Source organism: Heterodontus francisci, chromosome 27 (genome assembly GCF_036365525.1).
Source record: "Heterodontus francisci isolate sHetFra1 chromosome 27, sHetFra1.hap1, whole genome shotgun sequence".
Lineage (NCBI taxonomy): Eukaryota > Metazoa > Chordata > Chondrichthyes > Heterodontiformes > Heterodontidae > Heterodontus > Heterodontus francisci.
The window spans coordinates 26,609,249-26,633,805 of NC_090397.1; the positions used below are offsets into that span (position 1 = coordinate 26,609,249).

At 46.1% G+C, this 24,557-nt stretch overlaps 1 protein-coding gene across 3 annotated transcripts in view; it reads left to right on the forward strand.

Annotated features, from left to right (window-relative positions):
* The first annotated feature begins 19,284 nt into the window (after window positions 1-19,284).
* lrrk2 (leucine-rich repeat kinase 2) overlaps window positions 19,285-24,557 on the forward strand; it is a 170,372-nt gene continuing 165,099 nt past the window's right edge. For 2 of the 3 annotated variants that reach the window (XM_068059026.1, XM_068059027.1), the window contains exons 1-2: window positions 19,285-19,891; window positions 19,999-20,081. In XM_068059026.1, coding sequence (XP_067915127.1) covers window positions 19,756-19,891; window positions 19,999-20,081 — 219 coding nt within the window. In that variant the 5' untranslated portion in view covers window positions 19,285-19,755. Of the gene's footprint in view, window positions 19,892-19,997; window positions 20,082-24,557 lie in introns of those variants that run through there. The other variant, XM_068059028.1, reaches the window with a different exon arrangement.

Here is a 24,557-nt window from a genome sequence, read left to right on the forward strand (position 1 = left end):
ACTTATAGCTAATTGACAGTTAACTGCCACTAACACAGTTTCTGTTAATTAACTTGTAGGTTCTTCTACAGTTATTAAAGTTCTATGTTAAATTCAAAATTTTAAACTGAATTTCAGTTTAAGATATACTAATATATTCACCCACCACTTACCAGAGAATTATACTCTCACCAAACTGCCAACTTTTAAACTCTGTTTACAAATTCTCTGTGCGACCACTCTCTCCATAACTTAATCCTTAATTCTGTACTACAAAGCCACCACTTTTTATTTCTTCTAATGCATGCTTGTACAGTGAATTTTAGTCCTTGGGTGCTGACCTAAGTTTTAAGGTGTCTCCCACCAGCCTTGATTCCCAAGCATAGATGTCCTGTTTTGAACATCAGCAGTGAATTGTTTGGTATACACTGTCAGTCATTTAATGTTTGTGTTTTTTTTAAAACTTGTAATACAAGAGAATTGTCTCCTTTCCTACTTCTCAGTCTTGATCAGCCCCCTGGTGACTCCTCATGAGCTTATCTAAGGTTTTCATCTGATTAGTATCTCATCTATCTTGAGCCATTTCCTCTTCTAGTGTAAATTTCATTTGGTATTATACATCAAGATACAGATAAAGGAAATCATAATACAATGTACAGAAAGTTACAGTGTACCATGTTATCAAGAAATCATGGACTTAAAAGATTTTCCAGTTCTCTTTTTACCAATATCCATCTTGTGCGTAACCTTACTAAGTCCTATTTTCCGCTGGCCATCAGTGATGCCAATTTCATTGTTATCTCAAAGGAACGTATCTCTGAATTTAGAAATCCAATTCTATGTACCTCTTCACTTGAATTTCAATTTCTCTGATAAGTACCAGTGTGTTTAACTCTATCCTGATTCTGTCATTAAAAAGTCAGTTTCTCTTTGTATCAGTGCCTTGAGCCACGTTAACCATTTCATGTTGCATTGCAGTTAGGTAACTGAGCATGGCAGTGCACTTTCATCATGAATTTCCACATGCTAGTTGCCTCATATACAACATATCACATTTGCACACAAGCCAAGATCATTGCCATTTTGATGTAAGATACAAGTCATGCCTGGGATTTTACTTTATCTAATCAAAAGATCAGGGGCTGTCTGGAGAACTTTGCTCATCTCCCTCTGCATGGTCCCAACGTCAGATAGTGGCCATTTGATAGGCTATCAAATGCATTTTCTTCATCATGAGGATGATCGCCATGAGCATCTCACTGGGGTGACAGTTTCTGTGTTTATGTTAAGGATGAATGAGTCAATACAATGGAAATATTGTTGGTTGCATTCTTTGATGGCAATAAGGCAAAAGAAGGAAGGAGATGAGGAGTGAGACCAAGCTCTGTGTTGGGGAAGAGTTTTAAAATCTAGCTATTATAAATTAGCAACTAACATTATTATAAAGTAACCATTTAACTTCATGAGAACCCTTTGTAATATGGTAAAGTAGCAAAACCTAGGAAATAGGGAAGAGTATAGACAAGATATCAAGGTAGAGGGGTCCTGGGAAATAATGTCAAGTTTTAAAAAGCTTACTTAGAGCAAAGAGGATGAGACCTTGAAGGCAGTCAGTGAGAAGCAGCTTGTGTGAGAACGGTATGTAGATGTGTCTCCCAATGAGAAAAGGAACCACAGAATGTAAAAGCATGGAGTTACAGTAGTGAGTACAAAGGGCATTACCTATGTCAATCAGAAAGGCTAGCAACAGCCACAAAATAATCCTTGGTTGGTTAAGGAAAGCATGCTTTAACACAAGGCTAAAGAAGATTGCAGAAAGGGAGAGGTTAATTGGAAAGCAGCCAGGATAAAAGTATCTTGACTTTGTCTCTCTATGGCTGAGGGAATCCTCAAACAAACAAGACGAGAGAGAGAAAGCTTGAAGAACAAAAGCTGCAAGAGAAACTAGTTATATATAGTATATAATGAAACTAGTTATGTCTTCTACCGTCCAGTTCCTGACACTGGTAGTATAATCTGCAATAGACTGTTAATCGCTGCCTGAGTTTGTACATACGAACATACAAACATACAAATTAGCAGCAGGAATTGGCCACATGGCCCCTTGAGCCTGCTCAGCCATTCAATAAGATCATGGCTGATCTGATTGTATCTCAACTTCACATTCTTGCTTGCCCCCAATCACCTTTCACCCCCTTGTTTATCAAGAATCTATCTACCTCTGCTTTAAATATATTCAAAGACTCTGCTTCCACCGCCTTTTGAGGAAGAGAGTTCCAAAGACTCACGACCCTCTGAGAGAAAAAAGTTCTCATCTCCATCTTAAATGGGCGACCCCTTATTTTTAAACAATGACCCCTAGTTCTAGATTCTCCCCAAGAGGAAACATCTTTTCCACATCAAGACCCCTCAGAATCTTATATGTTTGAATCAAGTCACCTTACTCTTCTAAATTACAGTGGATACACGCCTAGCCTGTCCAACCTTTCCTCATAAGGCAACCCACCCATTCCAGGTAGTAGTCTAGTGAACCTTCTCTGAACTGCTTCCAATACATTTACATTCTTCCTTAAATAAGGACACCAATACTGTACACAGTACTCCAGATGTGGTCTCACCAATGCCCTGTATAGCTAAAGCATAACCTCACCACTTTTATATTCAATTCCCCTCACAATAAATGATAACATTCTATTAGCTTTCCTAATTTTTTGCTGTACCTGTATACTAACCTTTTGCAATACATGCATGGGGACACCCAGATCCCTCTGCACCTCAGAACTCTGCAATCTCGCACCAGTTAGATAATATACTTCTTTTTTATTCTTCCTGCCAAAATGGACACTTTCATATTTTACCACGTTATACTCCATTTGCCAGACCTTTTCCTATTCATGTAACCTACCGATACCCCTTTGTAGGCTTCTTATGTCCTCTTCACAACTTACTTTCCTACCAGGTACGTCCAATCTCTCTACACCTCAAACCCCACCAGGATGGTTTGAGGGCTTTCCGCTTCTTCCTTGAACAGAGGCCCAACCAGTCCCCATCCACCACCACCCTCCTCCGCCTGGCTGAACTTGTTCTCACATTGAACAAATTCCCCTTCAACTCCACGCACTTCCTTCAAGTAAAAGTTGTTGCTATGGGTACCCGCATGGGTCCTAGTTATGCCTGTCTTTTTGTGGGATATGTCGAGCATTCTTTGTTCAAGTCCTACTCAGGCCCCCTCCCCCAACTCTTTTTCCGGTACATTGATGATTGTATCAGTGCCGTTTCCTGCTCCCGCCCCGAACTGGAAAACTTTATCAACTTTGCTTCCAATTTCCACCTTTCTCTCACCTTTACATGGTCCATCTCTGACACTTCCCTTCCCTTCCTCGACTTCTCTGTCTCCATCTCTAGGGATAGGTTGTCTATTAATATCCATTATAAGCCCACTGACTCCCACAGCTACCTCGACTACACTTCTTCACACCCTGCCTCCTGTAAGGACTCCATTCCATTCTCCCAGTTTCTCCGTCTCTGACGCATCTGCTCTGATGATGCTACCTTCCATGACAGCGCGTCTGATACGTCTTCTTTTTTCCTCAACCGAGGATTCCCCCCCACTGTTGTTGACAGAGCCCTCAACCGTGTCCGGACCATTTCCTGCACCTCTACCCCCATCCCTTCCCCTCCCAGAACCGTGACAGGATTCCCCTTGTCCTCACTTTCCACCCCATCAGCCTCCATATCCAAAGAATCATCCTCCGCCATTTCCGCCACCTCCAGTGTGATGCCACTACCAAACGCATCTTCCCCTCCCTTCCCCTGTCAGCATTCCGAAGGGATTGTTCCCTCCGCGACATCCTGGTCGACTCCTCCATTACCCCCACCACCTCGTCCCCTTCCCGTGGCACCTTCCCCTGCAATCACAGGAGGTGTAATACCTGCCCATTTACCTCCTCTGTCCTCACTATCCCAGGCTCCAAACACTCCTTTCAGGTGAAGCAGCGATTTACTTGTACTTCTTTCAATGTAGTATACTGTATTTGCTGCTCACAATGTGGTCTCCTCTACATTGGGGAGACCAAACGCAGACTGGGTGACCGCTTTGCGGAACACCTCCGCTCAGTCCACAAGCAGGACCCTGAGCTTCCGGTTGCTTGCCATTTCAAAATTCCCCCCTGCTCTCATGCTCACATGTCTATCATGGGCTTGCTGCAGTGTTCCAGTGAACATCAACGCAAGCTTGAGGAACAGCATCTCATTTACCAATTAGGCACACTACAGCCTGCCGGACTGAACATTGGGTTCAATAATTTCAGAGCATGACGGGCCCCCCCATTTTACTTTCATTTTTAGTTATTTTTTCTTTTTCTTTTTTACATTTTTTTTGTATATTTATTTTATTTCATCTTAGTTTGTTCAGTTTGCTTACCCATTGTTTTTTTCATGTCTGTACTTGCTGCTGTTTAATTTTCAGTCCGTTAACACCCTATCTGTAATAATGCTTTGTCTTTCAACACACCATTAACATATTGTTTGCCTTTAATCCATGACCTTCTGGTCAGCTATTCTGTGGCCTTGTCCAATCTACACCTTCTCCTTTGTTATCTCTTGCCCCACCCCCGCTTTACTTGCTTATAACCTTTGACATTTCTAATATTTGCCAGTACCGAAGAAGGGTCACTGACCTGAAACATTAACTCTGCTTCTCTCTCCACAGATGCTGCCAGACCTGCTGAGTATTTCCAGCATTTCTTGTTTTTATTTCAGATTTCCAGCATCCGCAGTATTTTGCTGTTACTTTCCTACCTATCTTTGTGTCATCAGCAAATTTAGCAACCACATACATTTGGTCCCTTCATCCATTTATATAAGTTGGAAAAAGTTGAGGCCCCAGCATTGTGGCACATCACTCATTACATCTTGCCAAACAGGAAATGACCCATTTATGCCTACTCTCTGTTTCCTGTTAGCTAGTCAATCTTCTATCCATGCCAATATATTACTCCTTACACCATGAGCTTTTACTTTCTGCAATAACCTTTGATGTGGCACCTTATCAAATGCCTTCTGAAAATCTAAGTACAGTACATCCACCGTTTCCCCTTTATCCACAGCACCTGTTACTTCTTCAAAGAACTCCGATAAATTGGTTAAACATGATTTCCTTTTCACAAAACCATGTTGACTCTGCCTGATACCATAGTTTATCAAAAAACTTAATAAACGTGCCCTAACTTGGTCTCAATAAAGCCGCTTCACATCAAAGTTTTGCTGCCAAGTCTGTTCCTCCCTTAGAAGGGGGCATAAACCCCTACAATTTTATGCACAGAGCCATCTGTCCTACAGGATGATTGTAGGTCAGGTGAAACGTACCTGGATCAGAGTGGCCCACGCATCCCTGCCATCCTGATGAGCCCGCTGACCTCCTTGCAAAGCATGGGCATAGTTTGACACTGTATTGTCGTCCTCCTCCAAGGAACTGTGCCGTTCCAATGCATCCCCCTCTTCAAGGTACACACCTCTCTGGATGGCCATGTTATGGAGAGTGCAGCAGATCACCACAATGCATGACACTCTTGAGGGCTCCACCTGACTGATCAATGTACCGGAACCACATCTTCAAAAGTGCAATGACCTGCTCGATGGTGGTCCTTGTGTCCAGATGGCATTGGTTTTAGTGCCTCAGTATCTCTTTTGCAGGGTTATGCAAAGGTGTCACTTCAATGGATATCCCATCCCCTAGCAGCTATTCACAGATTCTCACCGGTGCTATGAGAGCTGTGACATCATGGCATCTGCCAGGATAGAGCTCATTGTGGTCGCAGACCAGCTGAACATTTAGGGAGTGGAAGCCTTTCTTACTGATGAATCTCCCTGGCTCCTCACTTGGTGCCTTGATGGCCACATAGATGATCCCTTGCACTTGAGGGAATCCAGTGATAGAGGCAAATCTCTGTGCCTATGTTGCCGCATCTGTTGGAAACTCTAAGTACTTTCCTGCTCTCTCGAACAAGGCATCCGTGGCCTGCCTTATGCAATGACGTGCTGCTGCCTGAAAAATTCCACCAAGGTCCACTGCCGATCCTTGGAACAAGCCAGAGGCGAAGAAGTTCAAAGCCACTGTGACTTTGATGCTGACTGTTAGAGCATGCCCACAAGACCTGCAAGGTCTGAAGTGATCCTCGACAAGGGCACACATGTCAGAAACCATCTGCCTGGATAGGTGAAGTCTCCTGTGACAATGATGCTCTGACATATCAAGGTAGCTTCGTCTTCAGCAGTATGCAATGCTGAGGGTGTGGCCTTCATTGCCTTCCTGCCACTCATTCCTCTCCTCAGTGCTGCTCATGCCCAGGGTCTACATCTGCTGCTGCAGATGTTGCTTCTCATTGCTACATGTCCCTATCTTGGAGAAGCGCATTCCCATTGACAGGTCGAGTCTTGCTTGCTGTCAGTTTGACTGGTAAGAGTTGCAGGATCAACCCCCCCTCTTATTCTCATGATTCCTTCTGGCTCAGAACCCCCCACAATTGCCGGGACTTGCAGTCAAAATGCTCAGGGAGCTCTGCTGATGCGACGGCAGCTGTGTGTCACTGCATGAAGGCCTCTCTGAGACTTCCCGCTTTTATACTGTCTTATGATTATTTCCTGTGGCTACAACTGGCTCCCCGCTATGTTGCCGCCTCCTACTGATGGACCTGTTTGAGAACCTTCATGGTTCCTGTGCCTCCTTTGCAAAAGCAAACTGGTCCTCAATGAGCTGTTCACTAGCTTATTTGCATTGTCAATTGCAGATCCGCCTTTTTTGAACAGGTTACCAGGTCCTGCATCCTGTAGCCGGTATCAAAATTGCCGGCATGCCCGCTTCCATTCCTGCCCCCACCCTGCAATGAAAATTTGGCCAATGCAGTCCCAAAAACTATAGTCCCCTATTTTAACAGAAAAAAAGCAGAAAATCTATTGTGGCACTTCTTGAGAGTCCAACAAGTCAGTTCCTGATTCCCTTTTGTCACTGTGGGGGTACATCACTCAAATAAAGAAACTTAAAATTTAACAATGCCTGATTATGTTTACATTCAGCAGTGCAAACATTGTTGCTTAGTGATAACTGAAGCACAGTTTATGGCTGGAATTTTATGCCGCCCCAATGAGCCGGATGGTGGTGGGGTTGTGGCATAAAATGGAGCGGGAGGCTCCAGGATGCCTTCACGACCTGCTCCTGCCTCCGCTCCACTTTACATAGGGCCGGGGTGGGGGGTGGTGGGGGGTGAAAAACAGGCCGCCCACCCCAAGCCAATCAAGGCCCTTAAGTTGCCAATTAACAGCCACTTGAGGGCCTTCTCCCTCCTCCATGTGGATTTTACCCATGGCAAGCTGGTGTCCTGGAGCCGGGAAAGGCCGCTCAGTAAAAGCTGGTGGCCTCTCAGCGCTCCGGGGGTGGGCACTAACAATCGGGCACTGGGTGCCCGATTGAGGGCTGCCCCCACTTCTCTAACCACCCCAGGAACCAAGATGCCCCCCGTTCCTCCCAAACGACCACACTTTCCTCACCGGAGCCTGACCAATTACCCCGGCGAGACAATCAAAACTCACCTTGGATCCCAGCTCCCAGGCATCCTCTTCGGTCGGCTGGGCTGCAATCCCAGCAGTGGCCACTGCTCCTGGTGGCGCTGCTGGGACTAAGAGCTGCTAGCCCACTGATTGGCTGGCAGCTCAATGAGTTGGGACCTCCTCCCTCAAGTGGGTGGAAGTCCCACCTTAGAACAATTAAGGCCTGGGGACCCTTAAAATGCGGGACACATCCCCAGGCGAGGTGGAAGCGGATTTGCCACCGACCTTTTAACGTAAAATACAGCCCAATCTGTTAGGTGAAAGAAAAAGAAGCTGCTTGTAGAAAGAGTTAACTTCTTTTCATTTGAAAAGACTTATCCAGACATCATCAATCAGTGTCAGCTTGTGTCACACAGCAGTTCGCAGCTTTCAAGTAAACTTTAAAAAAAACTTTGCCAAATAAAGGAGAACAAAACTCTATTCCTTTTTCAAAGATTTATGCCTTTAAAACTTGCACAAGGATCCTAATACAATTCAATTCAGAAATAAATTTCGGCTTCTCTTTTTCTTTTAATTTTCAAAACATGAGCCATCAAGGAACAGAAATGTTACCAATTTTTATGTAATGCTAGGAATCGAAAATCTGTTAAAACAACAGAAATCATTAGTAACATCTTATTGACTCTGGACATTCTATGAAACAATTTTGTAGTACAGTCTAACTACACAATGTCACTAGATGGTTGGCACAGATATAGCAGTAGATTCATTAATCTTTCCTTTTCCTTACCGCAATCTCTCTGGTTTGACCAGTCAATCACTTATCAAAGGGTGCTACCAGTTTGCGAACAGCTATCACATTTCAATATCAAGATAATTAAACAATCAGAATCACCTCAAATCATTGAGACCTTAGCATGGATCAGAAATTCAAAACTGCCAAATTTTTTATGTGATAATCTTGGGCGAGATTTTATCTCATTCAAAGCCCACCCTCTTGCACAGTTAAAACCGGGACCCTCACGTCTGAAAATAGAAACTTTCACACAACTTATAACAACCAGAATTTTACCATGGCCACAATAAAAGTCTGGTTTAAAAATTTAATAGATTAGTTAATCTCAATAACTCCAATTTAATTCATATCAATATCATAAACTGAACATATTACAGCTTGAAAAAGGGTGAAACAGTCAGCTGACACAGAAACATTCACACAAGCTTTTCAAAGAGACAGTACTCCACAGAACTTCTGTAGAACAGTAAAAAAGAGACTTGATCTTCCCTTTTCTCTCTATTCCATCATAGACTAATGTTATGGACAGAATTGAGAGAAAACGGAAACCCCAGTTCTTTTCCCTTTACTGTCCGTAATCAGTGTGTAATTGACAAGAAAGATGTGTGTTTCCTAACCCCTGAGTGTATAGCCAATTTGAATAACCAGCAAATCCACAAACAGGACTGTCCCGGCAGATCCATTGTTTCAGCCTGTTCCTGCCCCACGGAACTTATTTCTTCCGATCTTGACTCTATCTTTTCTCCGCTGGTCCAGTCGCTTCCCACCTATATCCATGACTCTTCTGATGCCCTACGTCATTTTGACAATTTCCAGTTTCCTGGCCCCAACCGCCTCCTCTTCACTAAGGACGTCCAATCTCTCTACACCTCCATCCCCCACCAGGATGGTTTGAGGGCTCTCCACTTCTTCTTTGAACAGAGGCCCAACCAGTCCCCATCCACCACCACCCTCCTCCGCCTGGCTGAACTTGTTCTCACATTGAACAAATTCTTCTTCAACTCCACTCACTTCCTTCAAGTAAAAGGTGTTGCTATGGGCACCCGCATGGGTCCTAATTATGCCTGTCTTTTTGTGGGATATGTAAAATATTCCTTGTTCCAGTCCTACTTAGGCCCCCTCCCCCAACTCTTTTTCCGGTACATTGATGACTGTATCAGTGCCGTTTCCTGTTCCCGCCCTGAACTGGAAATCTTTATCAATTTTGCTTCCAATTTCCACCCTTCTCTCACCTTTACCTGGTCCATCTCCGACACTTCCCTTCCCTTCCTCAACTTCTCTGTCTCCATCTCTGGGGATAGGCTGTCTACTAATATCAATTAAAAGCCCACCGACTCCCACAGCTACCTCGACTACACTTCTTCACACCCTGCCTCCTGTAAGGACTCCATTCCATTCTCCCAGTTTCTCCGTCTCTGACGCATCTGCTCTGATGATGCTACCTTCCATGACAGCGCTTCTGATACGTCTTCCTTTTTCCTCAACTGAGGATTCCCCCCCACTGTGGTTGACAGGGCTCTCAACCATGTCCAGCCCATTTCCCATACCTCTACCCTCACCCCTTCTCCTCCCTCCCAGAACAGCGACAGGATTCCCCTTGTCCTCACTTTCCACTCCATCAGCCTCCATATCCAAAGAATCATCCTCCGCCATTTCCGCCACCTCCAGCGTGATGCCACTACCAAACGCATATTCCTCTCCCTTCCCCTGTCAGCATTCCAAAGGGATCATTCCCTCCGCGACACCCTGGTCCACTCCTCCATTACCCCCACCACCTCGTCCCCGTCCCACGGCACCTTCCCCTGCAATCGCAGGAGGTGTAATACCTGCCCATTTACCTTCACTCTCCTCACTATCCCAGGCCCCAAACACTCCTTTCAGATGAAGCAGCGATTTACTTATACTTCTTTCAATGTAGTATACTGTATTCACTGCTCACAATGTGGTCTCTACACTGGGAGACCAAATGCAGACTGGGTGACCGCTTTGCGGAAATCATGACCCCGAGTATCCGGTTGCTTGCCACTTCAACACTCCACCCTGTTCTCATGCTCATATCTCTGTCCTGGGATTGCTGCAGTGTTCCAGTGAACATCAATGCAAGCTCGAGGAACAGCATCTTATTTACCAATTAGACATACTACAGCCTGCTGGACTGAACATTGAGTTCAATAATTTCAGAGCATGACGGGCCCCCCATTTTGCTTTTATATTTAGTTATTTTTTCCTTTTTCTTTTTGTGTTTATTTTATTTTATCTTAGTTTGTTCAGTTTGCCTACCCACTATTTTTTCATGTTTGTACTTGTGGCTGTTCAGTCTTCAGTCCATTAACACCCTATCTGTCTTTCAACACACCTTTAACATAGTTTGCCTTTGCTCCATGACCTTCTGGTCAGTTATTCTCTGTGACCTTGTCCTATCTACACCTTCTCCTTTGTTATCTCTTGCCCCACCCTCACTTTACTTGCTTAAAACCTTTGACATTTCTAATATCTGCTAGTTCTGAAGAAGGGTCACTGACCTGAAATGTTAACTCTGCTTCTCTCTCCACAGATGCTGCCAGACTGGCTGAGTATTTCCAGCATTTCTTGTTTTTATTTTGAATAACCGCAGCATGCTTTTCATGGGTTTAAATAAAGAAGATTATTTTTAATTCACTCATTCATCCCGAAAGCCTAACGCTATGTCATTCACTCCCTTCTCACACATACTCGAGAAAGAAAACCATTAAAGAGGATAGTGCAATTTTACCAATTACAATCAAAGGAATAGTTTGTAAGTCACGTGATTTGGCTCATCTTGGGGAAAAGGCATGTGTCGCAGGCCTGGTGAAGAAGATGTTTTCACTCCTGAAGTGTAGTTAGAATTTGATAGACGGAGTGTGTATCAAAGTCGTTGCAGGATTCTCTCGAAGAGATGGATTTTCAGGAGGTCACAAAGTTAATTGCTTGTAGTCTCATTTCCAAGGAGAACAGCCCCAGCTTCTCCAACCTATCCACGTAATTAAAGTTCCTCATCCCTGGAACCATTTTTGTGAATCTATTCTGCACCCTCTCTAATGCCTTAACATACTTCCTAAAGTGTAGTGCCCAGAACTGGGCACAATACTCCAGTTGAGGCCGAACCAGCGTTTTGTACAGGTTTATCATAACCTTCTTGTTCTTTTACTCTATGTCCCTATTTATAAAGCCCAGGATTCCATATGCTTTATAAACTGCTTTTTCAACCTGCCCTGCAACCTTCAATGACTTTTACACATATACCCCCAGATCCTTCTGCTCCTGCTTCAATTTTGGAATTGTACCCTTTAATTTATATTGCCTGTCCTTGTTCTTCCTACCAAAAAGAATCACTTCACACTTTTCTGCATTAAATTTCATCTTCCACTTGTCTGCCCATTCCACCAGACTGGCTATGTCCTCTTGAAGTTTATCACTATCCTCCTCACAGTTTACAATACTTCTAAGTTTTGTGTCTCTGCAAATTTTGAAATTGTGCCCTGTACACCCAACTCTCGGTATAAATATCAAAAAAGCAGTGTCCTAACACCGACTCTTGAGAAACCCCACTATATACCTTTCTCCAGTCTGTAAAACAACCATTTACAACTACTCTCTGTTTCCTGTCACTCACCAACTTTGTATCCACACTGCTACTGTCTCTTTTATTCCATGGGCTCTAACTTTGCTGACAAGCCTGTTATGTGGTACTTTATCAAATGCCTTTTGGAAGTTCATGTATATCACATCAACTGCATATCCTGCATCAACCCTCTTTGTTACCTCATCAAAAAACTCAAGTAGGTTAGTTAAACTTGATTTGGCCTTAACAAATTCATGCTGGCTTTCCTTAATTAATCCACATTTGTCCAAATGACTATTAATTTTGTCCTGAATTATCGTTTCTAAAAGCTTTCCCACCATTAAGGTGAAACTGACCAGGAGTTAGTTTTCTGGAATGATGGACTTGAAAAGGAACAGGCTTGGAGACCTCAAGATGTTACAGCCTCCAGTTCTTTTAAGGCACAATGGTACTGCCTTTTGTTGCTGTCTCTCCAGCTGGTGGTTTACAGACTGGCCAGTTTCTCCCTGGTGCTTGGAGTAATAAGATCTTTTATCTGTGATTAGTTTCAGTCATGTGACCACCTGATCAATGCTTCTATTGCCCACCCAGAATGATTTGAATTTCAAAGCCATTGCTACACAATGGGGGATGGATGATGGCTATTCACACCTACTTAAGGTTTAACTGTTTACTTATAGCTCTCTTTGTTAAGTTTCAAGCTTGGAGACAGTGGACTGGATTTTGTTCCCAGCCGAACGTTGGGTTCCATGGCGGGGTGGGCCAGAAAATTGAAGTGGCAGTGGCTGCCATGGAACCCGATGCCGGGATTGTCGGGCCCAATCTTTCCGGCGGCGGGAAGCTCCGTGGCGGTCCCTCCGCTGCTCTGCGACGGGACCCGACTTAACATATTTAAATAAGATATTTGCATGAATTAAAATATAAACCGCAGCGATCTTATGTTCAGTTCCCGATCCTCAGTGCAACATTGGGCACTCACACGCCTTCACTTTCCCATCCAGGGAAAACTGGCGCCAACGAGGTGGGAATGGGGTGAACTCTGCACTCTGATGGACAGGGGGGTGGAAGGAGTGAACTCTGCACTCTGATGGGCGGGGGGGAAGGGGTGAACTCTGCACTCTGATGGGCGGGGGGGGAAGGAGTGAACTCTGCACTCTGATGGGCAGGGGGGTGGAAGGAGTGAACTCTGCACTCTGATGGGCGGGGGGGAAGGGGTGAACTCTGCACTCTGATGGGCGGGGGGAAGGGGTGAACTCTGCACTCTGATGGGAAGAGGTGAACTCTGCACTCTGATGGGTGGGCGGGGTGGGGTAAGGAGTGAAGTGTGCACTCTGATGGGCGGGGGGGGAAGGGGTGAACTCTGCACTCTGATGGGCAGGGGGGTGGAAGGAGTGAACTCTGCACTCTGATGGGCGGGGGGGAAGGGGTGAACTCTGCACTCTGATGGGCGGGGGGGGGGAAGGGGTGAACTCTGCACTCTGATGGGCGGGGGGGTGGGAAGGAGTGAACTGTACGTTATGGTGCACTATTTGTAGGGCTGGCAGACTTGGCGCCAGCACCTACTCCTTCAACAGGTGGCAACGCAAATGGCGTCGCCGAGGCCACGCCCACCGCGTGATTGGCGGGGGAGGCGGCCGCCTTGAATATGCAAAATTGCCACCCGATGCATAATCGCGCTGGGGCGGCGACACGGGTCCCTTGGGGGACGGCTGACATGTTCCGTGCCTGCAGCTGCTCCCAGTAGCGGGAATACAAAATCCAGCCCCGTGAGTCTAGGAGTACATAGATATTGCGTCAAACCACAAACAATAGGATGTGTGAATTCCACAAATAGTTTTGTCTTGGTATGTCGATCGAAGGGAGGCACTCCACCCATTGTCATTCAATTTCAGATGCTTGAGATACTTGACTCTGAGCCAAAATTGCAAAAGTCACCTGATCCTCGGCAGCCATCTTATTGCTGCATTTTAATGTCCATTGTGGTTCATTTAAAAGGAAAATGTTTAAAGTTATGAATAGGACATGCCCTTTACTGGGCATGGCACTAATTTATCCTTTTTCACTTAAACCAACCTTCAATTTTGGGTGTTTACTACTTAATCCTATTCTGTACTAATTTAAAGTTTCAAGTTCACAGTTTATGTCCTCAACCAAGCCTGTTACCTCCTGCATGGTTCTCACCAATTTTCACTGTTCATAAATGAGAGGGTTGTAATGACACTTAGGGGCGGCACAGTGATGCAGTGGTTAGCACCGCAACCTCACAGCTCCAGCAACCCGGGTTCAGTTTTTTTTTTAGAGATACAGCACTGAAACAGGCCCTTCGGCCCACCGAGTCTGTGCCGACCATCAACCACCCATTTATACTAATCCTACACTAATTCCATATTCCTACCACATCCCCACCTGTCCCTATATTTCCCTACCACCTACCTATACTCAGGGCAATTTATAATGGCCAATTAACCTATCAACCTGCAAGTCTTTGGCATGTGGGAGGAAACCGGAGCACCCGGAGGAAACCCACGCAGACACAGGGAGAACTTGCAAACTCCACACAGGCAGTACCCAGAATTGAACCAGGGTCGCTGGAGCTGTGAGGCTGCGGTGCTAACCACTGCGCCACTGTGCCGCCCTCAATTCTGGGTACTGCCTGTGCAGAGTTTGCAAGTTCTCCTTGTGACCATGTGAGTTTCCGCCAGGCGCTCCAGTTTCCTCCCACAGCCAAAGACTTGCAGGTTGATAGGTAAATTGGCCATTGTAAATTGCCCCTAGTGTAGGTAGGTGGTAGGAGAATTGAGGGAAGGTGGAGATGTGGTAGGGAATATGGGATTAATGTAGGATTGGTATAAATGGGTGGTTGATGGTCGGCACAGACTCGGTGGGCCAAAGGGCCTGTTTCTGTGTTTTATCTCTCTGTGACATAGAATAAAGGATGAAGGGAACACTGACGATCCAGTTGAGAGTACCAATCTTTTTCCTCAGTTCACCCTCTGGCACCGCTATAACTGCCTTTCTCACTGCTGGTTTCAACATTCCAACTCTAATCCCGTTAAACTTTGCTTACAACTCCCATATTTTAGCTGTTCTCTGAGTATCAAAATATTTTTGAGAGATTGCATTCCTGCAGAAACTTTGGGCTGAATTTTACACCACTCCAAAGAGCGGGATGGTGGCGGGTGGGTGACGTAAAATGGAGGGGGAGTCTCCGGGAGCTCTTCTCAACTCACTCCCGCCTCCGCTGCCACTTTACAAAGGGTGGCGGCGGCGAAAATCGGCCCACCCGCCCTAGGCCAATCAAGGTCCTTAAGTGACCACTTAACGGCCACTTAAGGGCCTTCTCCCGCCTCCATGCGGATTTTACGTGTGGCAAGCGGACATCCTAGAATTGAAAAAAGCTGCCTGACAAAAGCAGGCGGCTCTCGAACGTCCCGGGGGGGGGGGCCTCATGATCGGGCACCCTGTGCCCGATGGAGGTCCACCCCCGCTATCCCCAACTATCCCCAACCACCCCCAACACCCAACACGCTCCTCTTCCCCCCAACCGACCACCCTTGCCTTGCCGGGGCCCAACCGATTACCCCGAGGCAACCAAAACGTACCTTTGCTCCAGGCTCCCCGACATATCTTCATGCTGGGCTGTAGCTCCAGCAGTGGCCACCACTCCTGGTGGCACTGCTGGGACAAAGAGCTGATTGGCCGGCAGCTCTATTAGGCAGGACTTCCTACCTCAAGCGGGTGGAAATCCCGCCTCACACCGATTGAAGCCTGGCGACCTGCAAAATACAGGCGAGGCGGAAGTGGGTTCGCTACTGACCTTTCAGTTGATGGTCAGCTCCCGTCCACCTGGGGTAACATCCTGGCCTTGAAGTGCTTCTGAGCAAGCTGCTGGCATGGCTTTTATTTGTGGTGGTTTCTGCATCAGTTTTTCATTCTCACATTTACCGACTTCATAAACAGCACGTCAGACTGTTCTTCATCTTTTGTAACATCAGTCACTTTGGCCTCACTTCTGTAGGTACGTATGACTGCAGCCAGTGGAGAGTTCCCCCCCCGATTCCCATTGACTCCAGTTTTGCTGGGGCTCCTTGGTGCCACACTCAGTCAAATGCTGCCTTGTTGTCAAGAGCAGTCACTCTCACCTCACCTCTTGAGTTCGGTTCTTTTGTCCATGTTTGGACCAAGGCTGTAATGAGGTCAAGAGCTGAGTAGCCCTGACGGAACCCAAACTGAGCGTCACTGAGCAGGTTATTGCTAAGCAAGTGTGGATGATTGTTGGCACTGTTGACGACATCTTCCATCACTTTGCTCATGATTTTTGTCCTGTTTTTTGTATACAAGACATACCTGGGCAATTTTCCACATTGTCAGGTAGATGCCAATGTTGTAGCTGTACTGGAACAGCTTGGCTAGGGGCATGACCAGTTCTGGAGCACAGGTCTTCAGTATTATTGCTGGAATGTTGTCAGGGCCCATAGTCTTTGCAGTATCCAGTGCCTTCAGTTGTTTCTTGATATCATATGGAGTAAATCGAATTGGCTGAAGACTGGCATCCGTGATGCTGGTGACCTCAGGAGGAGGCCGAGATGGATGATCCACTTGGCACTTCTGTCTGACGATGGTTACAAATGCTTCAGCCTTCTTTTGCACTGATATGCTGGGCTCTCCCATCATTGAGGATGGGGATATTTATATATTCTCCTCCTCCTGTTAGTTGTTTAATTATCCACCACCATTCGTGATTGGATGTGGCAGGACTGCAGAGCTTAGATCTGATCCATTGGTTGTGGGATCGCTTAGCTCTATTGCCTGTTGTTTTCGCTGTTTGGCATGCATGCAGCCCTGTGCTGTAGCTTCACCAGGTTGACACCTAATTTTTATGTATCCCTGGTGCTGCTCCTGGCATGCCCTCCAGCACTCTACATATCATCATCATATGGGTACAATTGTCATGCTCTTGGGCCTCATTGCTTCGCTGCTTATGGTGTTATCAGCCATGTCTTAAGTTGGTAGGTCTTGTCCCCAAGGAATCAGCCAGGAAGTCCATTTTGAGGTCCATAGAGTTCAGGGAGGGTTGACTGATGCAAGACGACTGAACTATAGCAGGTCCCTGGGTATTTTCACACAGCTGCAAGATGATCTTTTTGTGGTTGCACATGTGTTGCAGATGGGTGATGGAGTGGAAGCCCTTACAGCTCACAAACACTGCTGAGTGATCTGGCAGTACCTTGATTGCCACATGTATGCAGTAGATAGCAGCCTATGCCTGTGGGAAGTCAGCCAGAACCACAAACCCAAGCTCCTGCTCATTCTGACTGGTCTCATCGAAGGCAGAGTGCACAAAATTTTCTGCCCTGGTAAACATGGTATCAGTCACTTGCGTGATACATTTATGGGTGGCGTACAGGGATATTCTACAAATACCTCCTGCAGCTCCCCAGAATGAACCTGAGGTGAAGATGTTGAGGTCGGTGGTCACTTTGACAGCCACCTCCCAAGCAAAGGTCACCAGATCCACTTGGCAGCAGGTCTTCTTCCAGTAGGTTCCAAATGCTTCTGAGGCACTGGTGTTCAGATATATTGTGGAAGCTGATCCTCTGCCTATGTACCCTGTGTTTAGAGTACTACCTCCTGCGGGCAGCACCACTGTGCTCATCCGTCTCTCCTGTGGAGCGGCAGGTTTGTATGGCTGCTGCTGCTCTTGCTGATGCTGTTGGGGTTGCTCCGGCTGCTGATTCCCTTGTTGCTGGTGCCGTTGCTGCTACTGCTCATAATGGTTCTCATGTGAGATCCAAGGTCAAGCAGCATAAACAGCACTCATCCTGATCTGATGTATGACAGATGGAAATTGGAAATCAGACATGCAAATGTCCAAGGTATTGAAAGTAACCGCCAAAGTTATGGAAATTGTCTCAGAAGTAGTAGAAATCACCTCCAAAAGTGAAAGCACACTCTCAGCACAAGTACTGTGATCAAAAGCCTTTCACTGAGGCAAGGAAGCAGATGTGAGGCCTCAGTACTTAGAGTTTTTTGCCTGCCATCCTTTCAGCCACTTGCCCTAACCTCATGATTATTGGCGAATTCCAGGAAAGACAGGCAACCCGAGAACCGGCAGTTAAAGTTGAAAACCCCTATTAAAATAGCTATTAATGAAATATTAACACATTTAAATTGGCAGCCCACCTCTCCAGAGGAGGTTCCTCTCACGCAGTCTGACGCACCGCAGTTAAATGTGGAAGTCAACGGGTTGGAGCCGGTTTTGCACTGTGCTGTCATTTTCAGTGCTTTTAACTATTGACCCACTCTAAAATCCACACGCTCATTCAAGTTTCTACTTTCACTTCCCCTTCACATTACCGACAATTAGACCAAACTCTGGTAAGTCAGTGGCCGTTTTATGTTAATTTTGACTGCATGGTGAAATTGGGCAGGGCTTGCATTGTTTGGGTGAGATGCATTGCATTTTTTGTTTATGTGGGTCTCACGTTTGGGGATCTTGATATTTATGTATATGAGGCTCATCTTTCAGCTTCAGTGATATGCAGCCCAATCACTGATTTTGGTACAGGTGTCAAGCCCCCAGCTCCAAATGGTTGAGCATTCCTGGTACATAGTACCCTTTCCCTAACATATGAATTAGGAGCAGGAGTAGGCCACTCGACCCCTCGAGCCTGCTCTACCATTCAATAAGTTCATGGCTGAACTGATTACTCCACATTTCCATCTACCCCCGATAACTTTCCAGAAAGTTGCCAATAACTTCCATCTCTGCAGAAAAGAACCATTTCGTCTGTAAATGACATATTAAAGTATTATAGAAAGTAAGAACTTGCAGTTATATACTGCCTATCATGACCTTGGGCTCTTCCAAAGTGCTTCACAGCCAACAAAGTACTTTTTTAAGTGTCTCTTAATGGAAATTTGTGGACATATAGGATATGCGGCCAAGAATCACCAGATAATGTTATACAGTGATGTTGGATGTGGAGTAAATATTGGCCAGGACACAGGACAGAACTCCCCCAATCTTCTTTGAAATCGTTCTATGGGATCTTTTTGCCTGCCTGGAAGAGCAGACAGGCCTCAAGTCTCGTCGACAAGATAGCACCTCTAATAGTGCAGTCATGAGGGAGCAGTATACTGGAACGTCAGCCTAGATTATGTGCTCAAATCAAGATTTGTGCATTTGTGGGGCATTATGAGAAATGTTTTGATTCAGTTGCAAACCAGCGCGAACCATACAGGCCGGATACCAGTCTGACCAAAATAGTAAGTTGTAGAGCAAGGTGCCAAACAAGTGGCAGCTTAAGTGATAAATCGCGGAGCTAAATTATAACTCATGATAGTTATTACGTTTTATTCTGGTGATACAGCGTGGGCTGCTTGGCAAATTGCCAAACTTCCTTCAGTGGCTGCAGCCAAGGGAGTGCCTTCTCTGCCGTTTCGGACGGCGCGGCCTGACATTTGACGCTGGCTTTGGACTTTCCAACAACACCAATGTGGATTTCATTTTTGGAAACAAATGGAGCGGGGCTCTCGCTGTTGCCTGTGATACTTTAAATAAAAAATAAGGAGGGCGCAGTCGAAGTTGCCCGATGGATGCCGAGTAACAGCAGAACCCGGCTGCTGCTGTGGTGAAGCCAGCGCTTGGAAAGTCCCTGCAGTTGAAACGGAAAGTTTCAGAACTCAGATTTATTTTTTGATACTGAGATGCCACAGTGTTTCAGAAACCCGAACAGTCAAACCGTAACCATTGCTGAAGGAAGTGAAGTGGTCGCTGTCACACACAACCAGCTGGTCTATCTGCGGGTAAACATGAAAAGTGGCCAATATTAACAACGGTCGACTAACCATGGCGGACTTGGAGCAACTGGAAGAAAACCTGAAAAAACTCATCGTTCGTCTCCAAAACGTGGAGCCGGGGAAACAAATCAACAATTTGCTTCAGATTTTGGACGATTTGATTCTCCTCACCACCGTTCAAAATGGTAAGTGCACTCTGTTGGTGCAAGAATTTTTATATACTTTTGTTAAAAAAAAATCCATATTATGTCATATTTTGATGCCTACTTCTGGTTTTTAATACTTTAAACAGCCTCGATTTTATTCGAAACTAAGAACGTCCACATGCCATTGCTGGTAGTTCTGGATTCGTTTACCAGCGCCAGTATCCAACAGGTAGGCTGTAGGCTTCTTTATTTATTATGATTGTGACCTACTTTCTATTTACGTCATTTAAAGATATGATGGCGTGATTGGTACAAATAGTTTTGGTTTGGTTCAGTTTTGTTTCACCATCCAAGATCAATGTAAGGCTCAAATATGAGTTTTAAAATGATAGCTCCTGTTTATTTTTAAACGAAGCAAAATCTTCATCAGAACTGTTGCAGGTATTGACTTCTACCACTTAAATGGCATGAACCATGTTGAGATATTGGCATGTCATTGTGATGAAATCGACGCATATCTCTTAAGTTTGCGAAATATCTTCCCTGAACACCATGTGTCTCTTAATGGAAATTTGTTCTTACCAAAATAGCCTGGTCTCAATGTAGATCTCATGTGTGCCTGTTACTGTCACTCCTCCACTGAGACCAAATCTGAGAATGCTTATATAGACGTAAGTTATGTTGTAGGTATACAGTACCTGACAATGCTTGAACAGCATTACAATTGGCCATTTGCATCGCTGTGTGAGAGCCCTGCATATGACATGATGCAAAGAGCAATGTTAGCTGGCTGACTTGTGAATTTTGTACTGATTGGGAAGACTTGAGGTGATTTGTTGGCCCTGTTCAATTGATAGAATAGAACTAGAATGAAAATGCAGGAAACTGCCTGAGTTTATTGTTTTTAAGAAAGCAGGATGGTTGCAGAACATGCAAAATAAAAATAACCTGAGGCTATCTCTTTAACTTCATGTGCTTTACCCAGTGAGAGAGCTGGCAGCAAGCACTGGTGGAGATTAAAAACATTCAGCTGATTTTGAGTCAACCACTTAGTGTGGGACTAGAACCACATGTAGGCCAAACCAGATGTTATTCCCATTCCTGAAAGACATGAGTGAACCATTTGGGTTTTTACAACAATCTGGCAACTTCATGGTCATGCCATACACAAGTTATCAGAAGATTCAAAGTTCATTTTCACAACTTGTCTTTGAACTCATGAGATCTCGGTTGTTAGTTCAATATAACCACTTCAGTGCAGTAGCCAAACACCAACAACCGAGGACAATCTCAAACTGAGTTATAATTGATAATGTTGTGGATGGACAAGTAACATGAATGGGCTCTCAGTGAAGGCAGGATTTTATTTTAAATAAAATGCAAAAATAAAAAAAATACTTTTTTTCTAGAACAGCAAGGTTTTGCTGCAACAAGTATAAGTGTGTGCACTGTTGTGTCAGCAACATTGAACTTAATTTGGTGGGAAAAATGTCAATTTGTATCAGCATTATTGATGGCATGATATAATGGACCAGCAAGAAGTAGGAATCACACAGGGAGCCCTTTTCTGCTACCTTAAGGCTGAAAGGAAACTCACCACAGTCTAAATTTTGAGTATTGAAATACATGGGATTTATTTTTTTATTGTATAATGTAAATGGAGAATCTGGCAAAACTCCAGAAACACCATCTGTGTTCTTTTCCAGAAAGCCAGTTGCTGAAGGATAGGTCTGGAGCCAATCTTTACAGAGTTACATATTACAAGCATAAACCTCCTAACCCCACCACCACAGTTGTAGTCCGTGTCTATTTATACCTCTTTTGATCCAACCAATAGATTGCCGATAAAGAGGAACTAAGTGCTCCTTTTGAAAGAGGCACCACTAATAAAGTCACAAAAGCTGAACACTTTAAAGGAAACTTAGCCAATCAATTTAAGTGACATTTCCAGGACTGGTGATGCAGTCCAGTCTCCCCTGGTACCCACTGGTCATGGAAGGCCTAAAGTGTACTGGTGGACACAGTGTGCTCCCTTTCCAGGACACCCAAACATAAACGAGAGGCAGGCAGTCGGCCAAACAACCCGCTCGACCATCCACTGTCTGCACCTGTTGATGGCCACCTTGGACAGGCCCAGGAGCAGTCTGATGAGGAGGTCCTCCGATCTGCCTGCTCCCTCTCCGCACCAGGTAGTTGAAGATCAGGAGTATGGGACTGAAATGCGGCCAGAAATTGAGGAACAGCCCCCTCAGATAGTGAAAGAAATGCTGAACCTCACATCCTAAATAGATGTGAAACATGGACCTCTCCAGGCTGCAGAAATTACAGGCGACCTGGGAGTCCATGAATCGACTTAACCTATTGCATGAGACTGCCACATGCAATACCCCCACATCAAATCCCCAATGGAGAAAGAGAGGACCCCCGCATAGAGAGCTGTTTACTGGGGTGCCACTTCCTCTGGACTGCGGGATGGAATGCCACGATGTGTCCAGATGGCAGCTGAGGGCATGGAAGTCGAAGGTGTGCAAGAGCAGCCTGTACTGGAAATCCCTCCATGCAGAGTGGAATGGCATAGAGGGGATTTCTGAGAGATGGCTCATATTATGGGGCCGAGGTACCCGAGGGAGGTTTCGGGGCCTGATACTGATGAGAATTTCTGTCCAAGCGGGGGGGTCAGCTCATACAGGAGTGCTCCACATTCCAGAGCAACCTTGATGCCTCAAATGCAGTCAGAGCTGAGCACCACTTTGAGATTCTTGATGGCTGTGGCCGCGAACTGGACTCAACCCAAGGACGTGCATTGTGCCAGCTCCTCCGGCGACATCCAGCTCACTCCTCCACCATCCATAACATCCCCAACTCTGGTCACTTTGGTAGCCAGAGCCTTCCTCTCCGCCAGCCACACGAACCTGTGGTGATGGAGGAGTGGATTCCTCAGCAGTGGCTCCGGGAGGACAGCCACCACTCCAGCTGGAGGTGACCATGTTCCAGACACGGATCAGTTCCTGGTAAAAGGCAGCTCCCTCAAGGGAAGGCACGAATTCCCCCCAGGGTTTACAAACAGGAGCTGTGTGTCGTAATTGAGGCCATGCAGCCGATGGAAGAAATATGTCACCAACACACACCATTTAGGAGGATCCTCGATGTACAGGGTCTGCAGGCAGAAATTTGCTGCCTTGGTGAGAAGGCCACCAGTGCTTCATTGCCCTCCCTAAGTGGGAGACTCAGCACCATGGCAGAGACCCTGTGTGCTGTTTTGTCCCAAAAGAAGTCGATGAACTTCTCTCTTGGCGATAAACTCAGGGGGAGGGATCAAAGTGATCAACCGGTACCACAGCATAGCGGCCACCAGTTATTTTATGGCCAGCACTCGACCCCTGCAGGACAGCAGTCAGAGCAGTCCTGTCCTGCGCCTATGTGAGTGGGGACCTTGGGCTCCAGCTCCTGCCAGTTGGGCCAGGTGTCCTCGGCAGTGCTAAGATAGATTCCCAGGTGGAGGAGATGAATGGTGCTCCAAGCAAAAGGCCTGAGCTCCTCTGGCAGGAGGTTCAGCCGCCACTTACCCATGAGGCTTCTGAATATTTCTCCCAGTTGATCCTGGTGGAGGACACGGCGGAGTAGATCTGCTGACACTTGGGCATCTTCCTCAGGTCAACGGGATTTGTGACCTCCACACCCGGCCTGCACAGACCCTGTCCCATCAACCTCCTCCGCAAGAGCAGAAAGGCTTCGTGCAGATGGCATATAACTTGCCAGACATGGGGCACCATTGATGTAATCTTTTCCCAAAATGCAGGGGCACTGTCAAAGACCCATTAACCATAATCAGATATTCCGCAGTGGTATACAGATATCGGACCCGGACAACGAAATGCATCCTGAACCCGAATGCCCACAGAGTCACAGATGAGTATTCATGATCCACCCTGTTGAATGCCTTCTCCTGATCCAGGGAAAGAAAGGTGACCAACAGACCAACCTCCTGGGAATGGTGGACCAGGTCCCGGACTAAGTGGATGTTGCCATAATTGTCTGGCCCTGGGCAAAGCTCTTGTAGTTTGTGTTGAGGAAGCGTCAGTTTTTAACCAGGTGGAGGTCGCCCATTTGGCAGCAGGACACTGTCAGCCCTGCACCAAGTGTGGGTCATCTCCCTGGTTGCCAGGCCTCCTCCAGGACCCACTGGTAGTTACCTGCCACAATGTCCCAGAACACCCTGTGGACCTCCATGGTCAGCCCGTCCAACCACGGGGTCTTGCTGGTGGAGGACAGCGGTCAGCTTAGCCAGACCGAGCAGAGCAGTGAGCCGCTTGGCACCCTCCAGGCCGATCTTCAGCAGGTCCTCCCACAAAGTTTACAGCATACTCACAGGATGTATCCAGAGAGAACAGAGCACCATAATAGGCTGGGGTCTGGGCACTGATGCCCTCTGGATCCAAGACCAGAGATCTGTCGTCAGTCAGAAGCACGAGCTGCTTATGGACTACCTGCCTTTTATCCAGCAAGTAGAAAAGGGGGGCGTCGCAGTCCAAAACCTGCAGGAACCGGATCTGTGACCTCACGATAGTGCCTTGGGACCTTGCAAGCTGCAGGTCCTTCAGTGCATCCTTCTCCTTCTCTCTCGTTCTTCTCCCCCCCCCCCCTCGTTCTTCCCCCCCCCCTCGTTCTTCCCACCCCCTCGTTCTTCCCACCCCCTCGTTCTTCC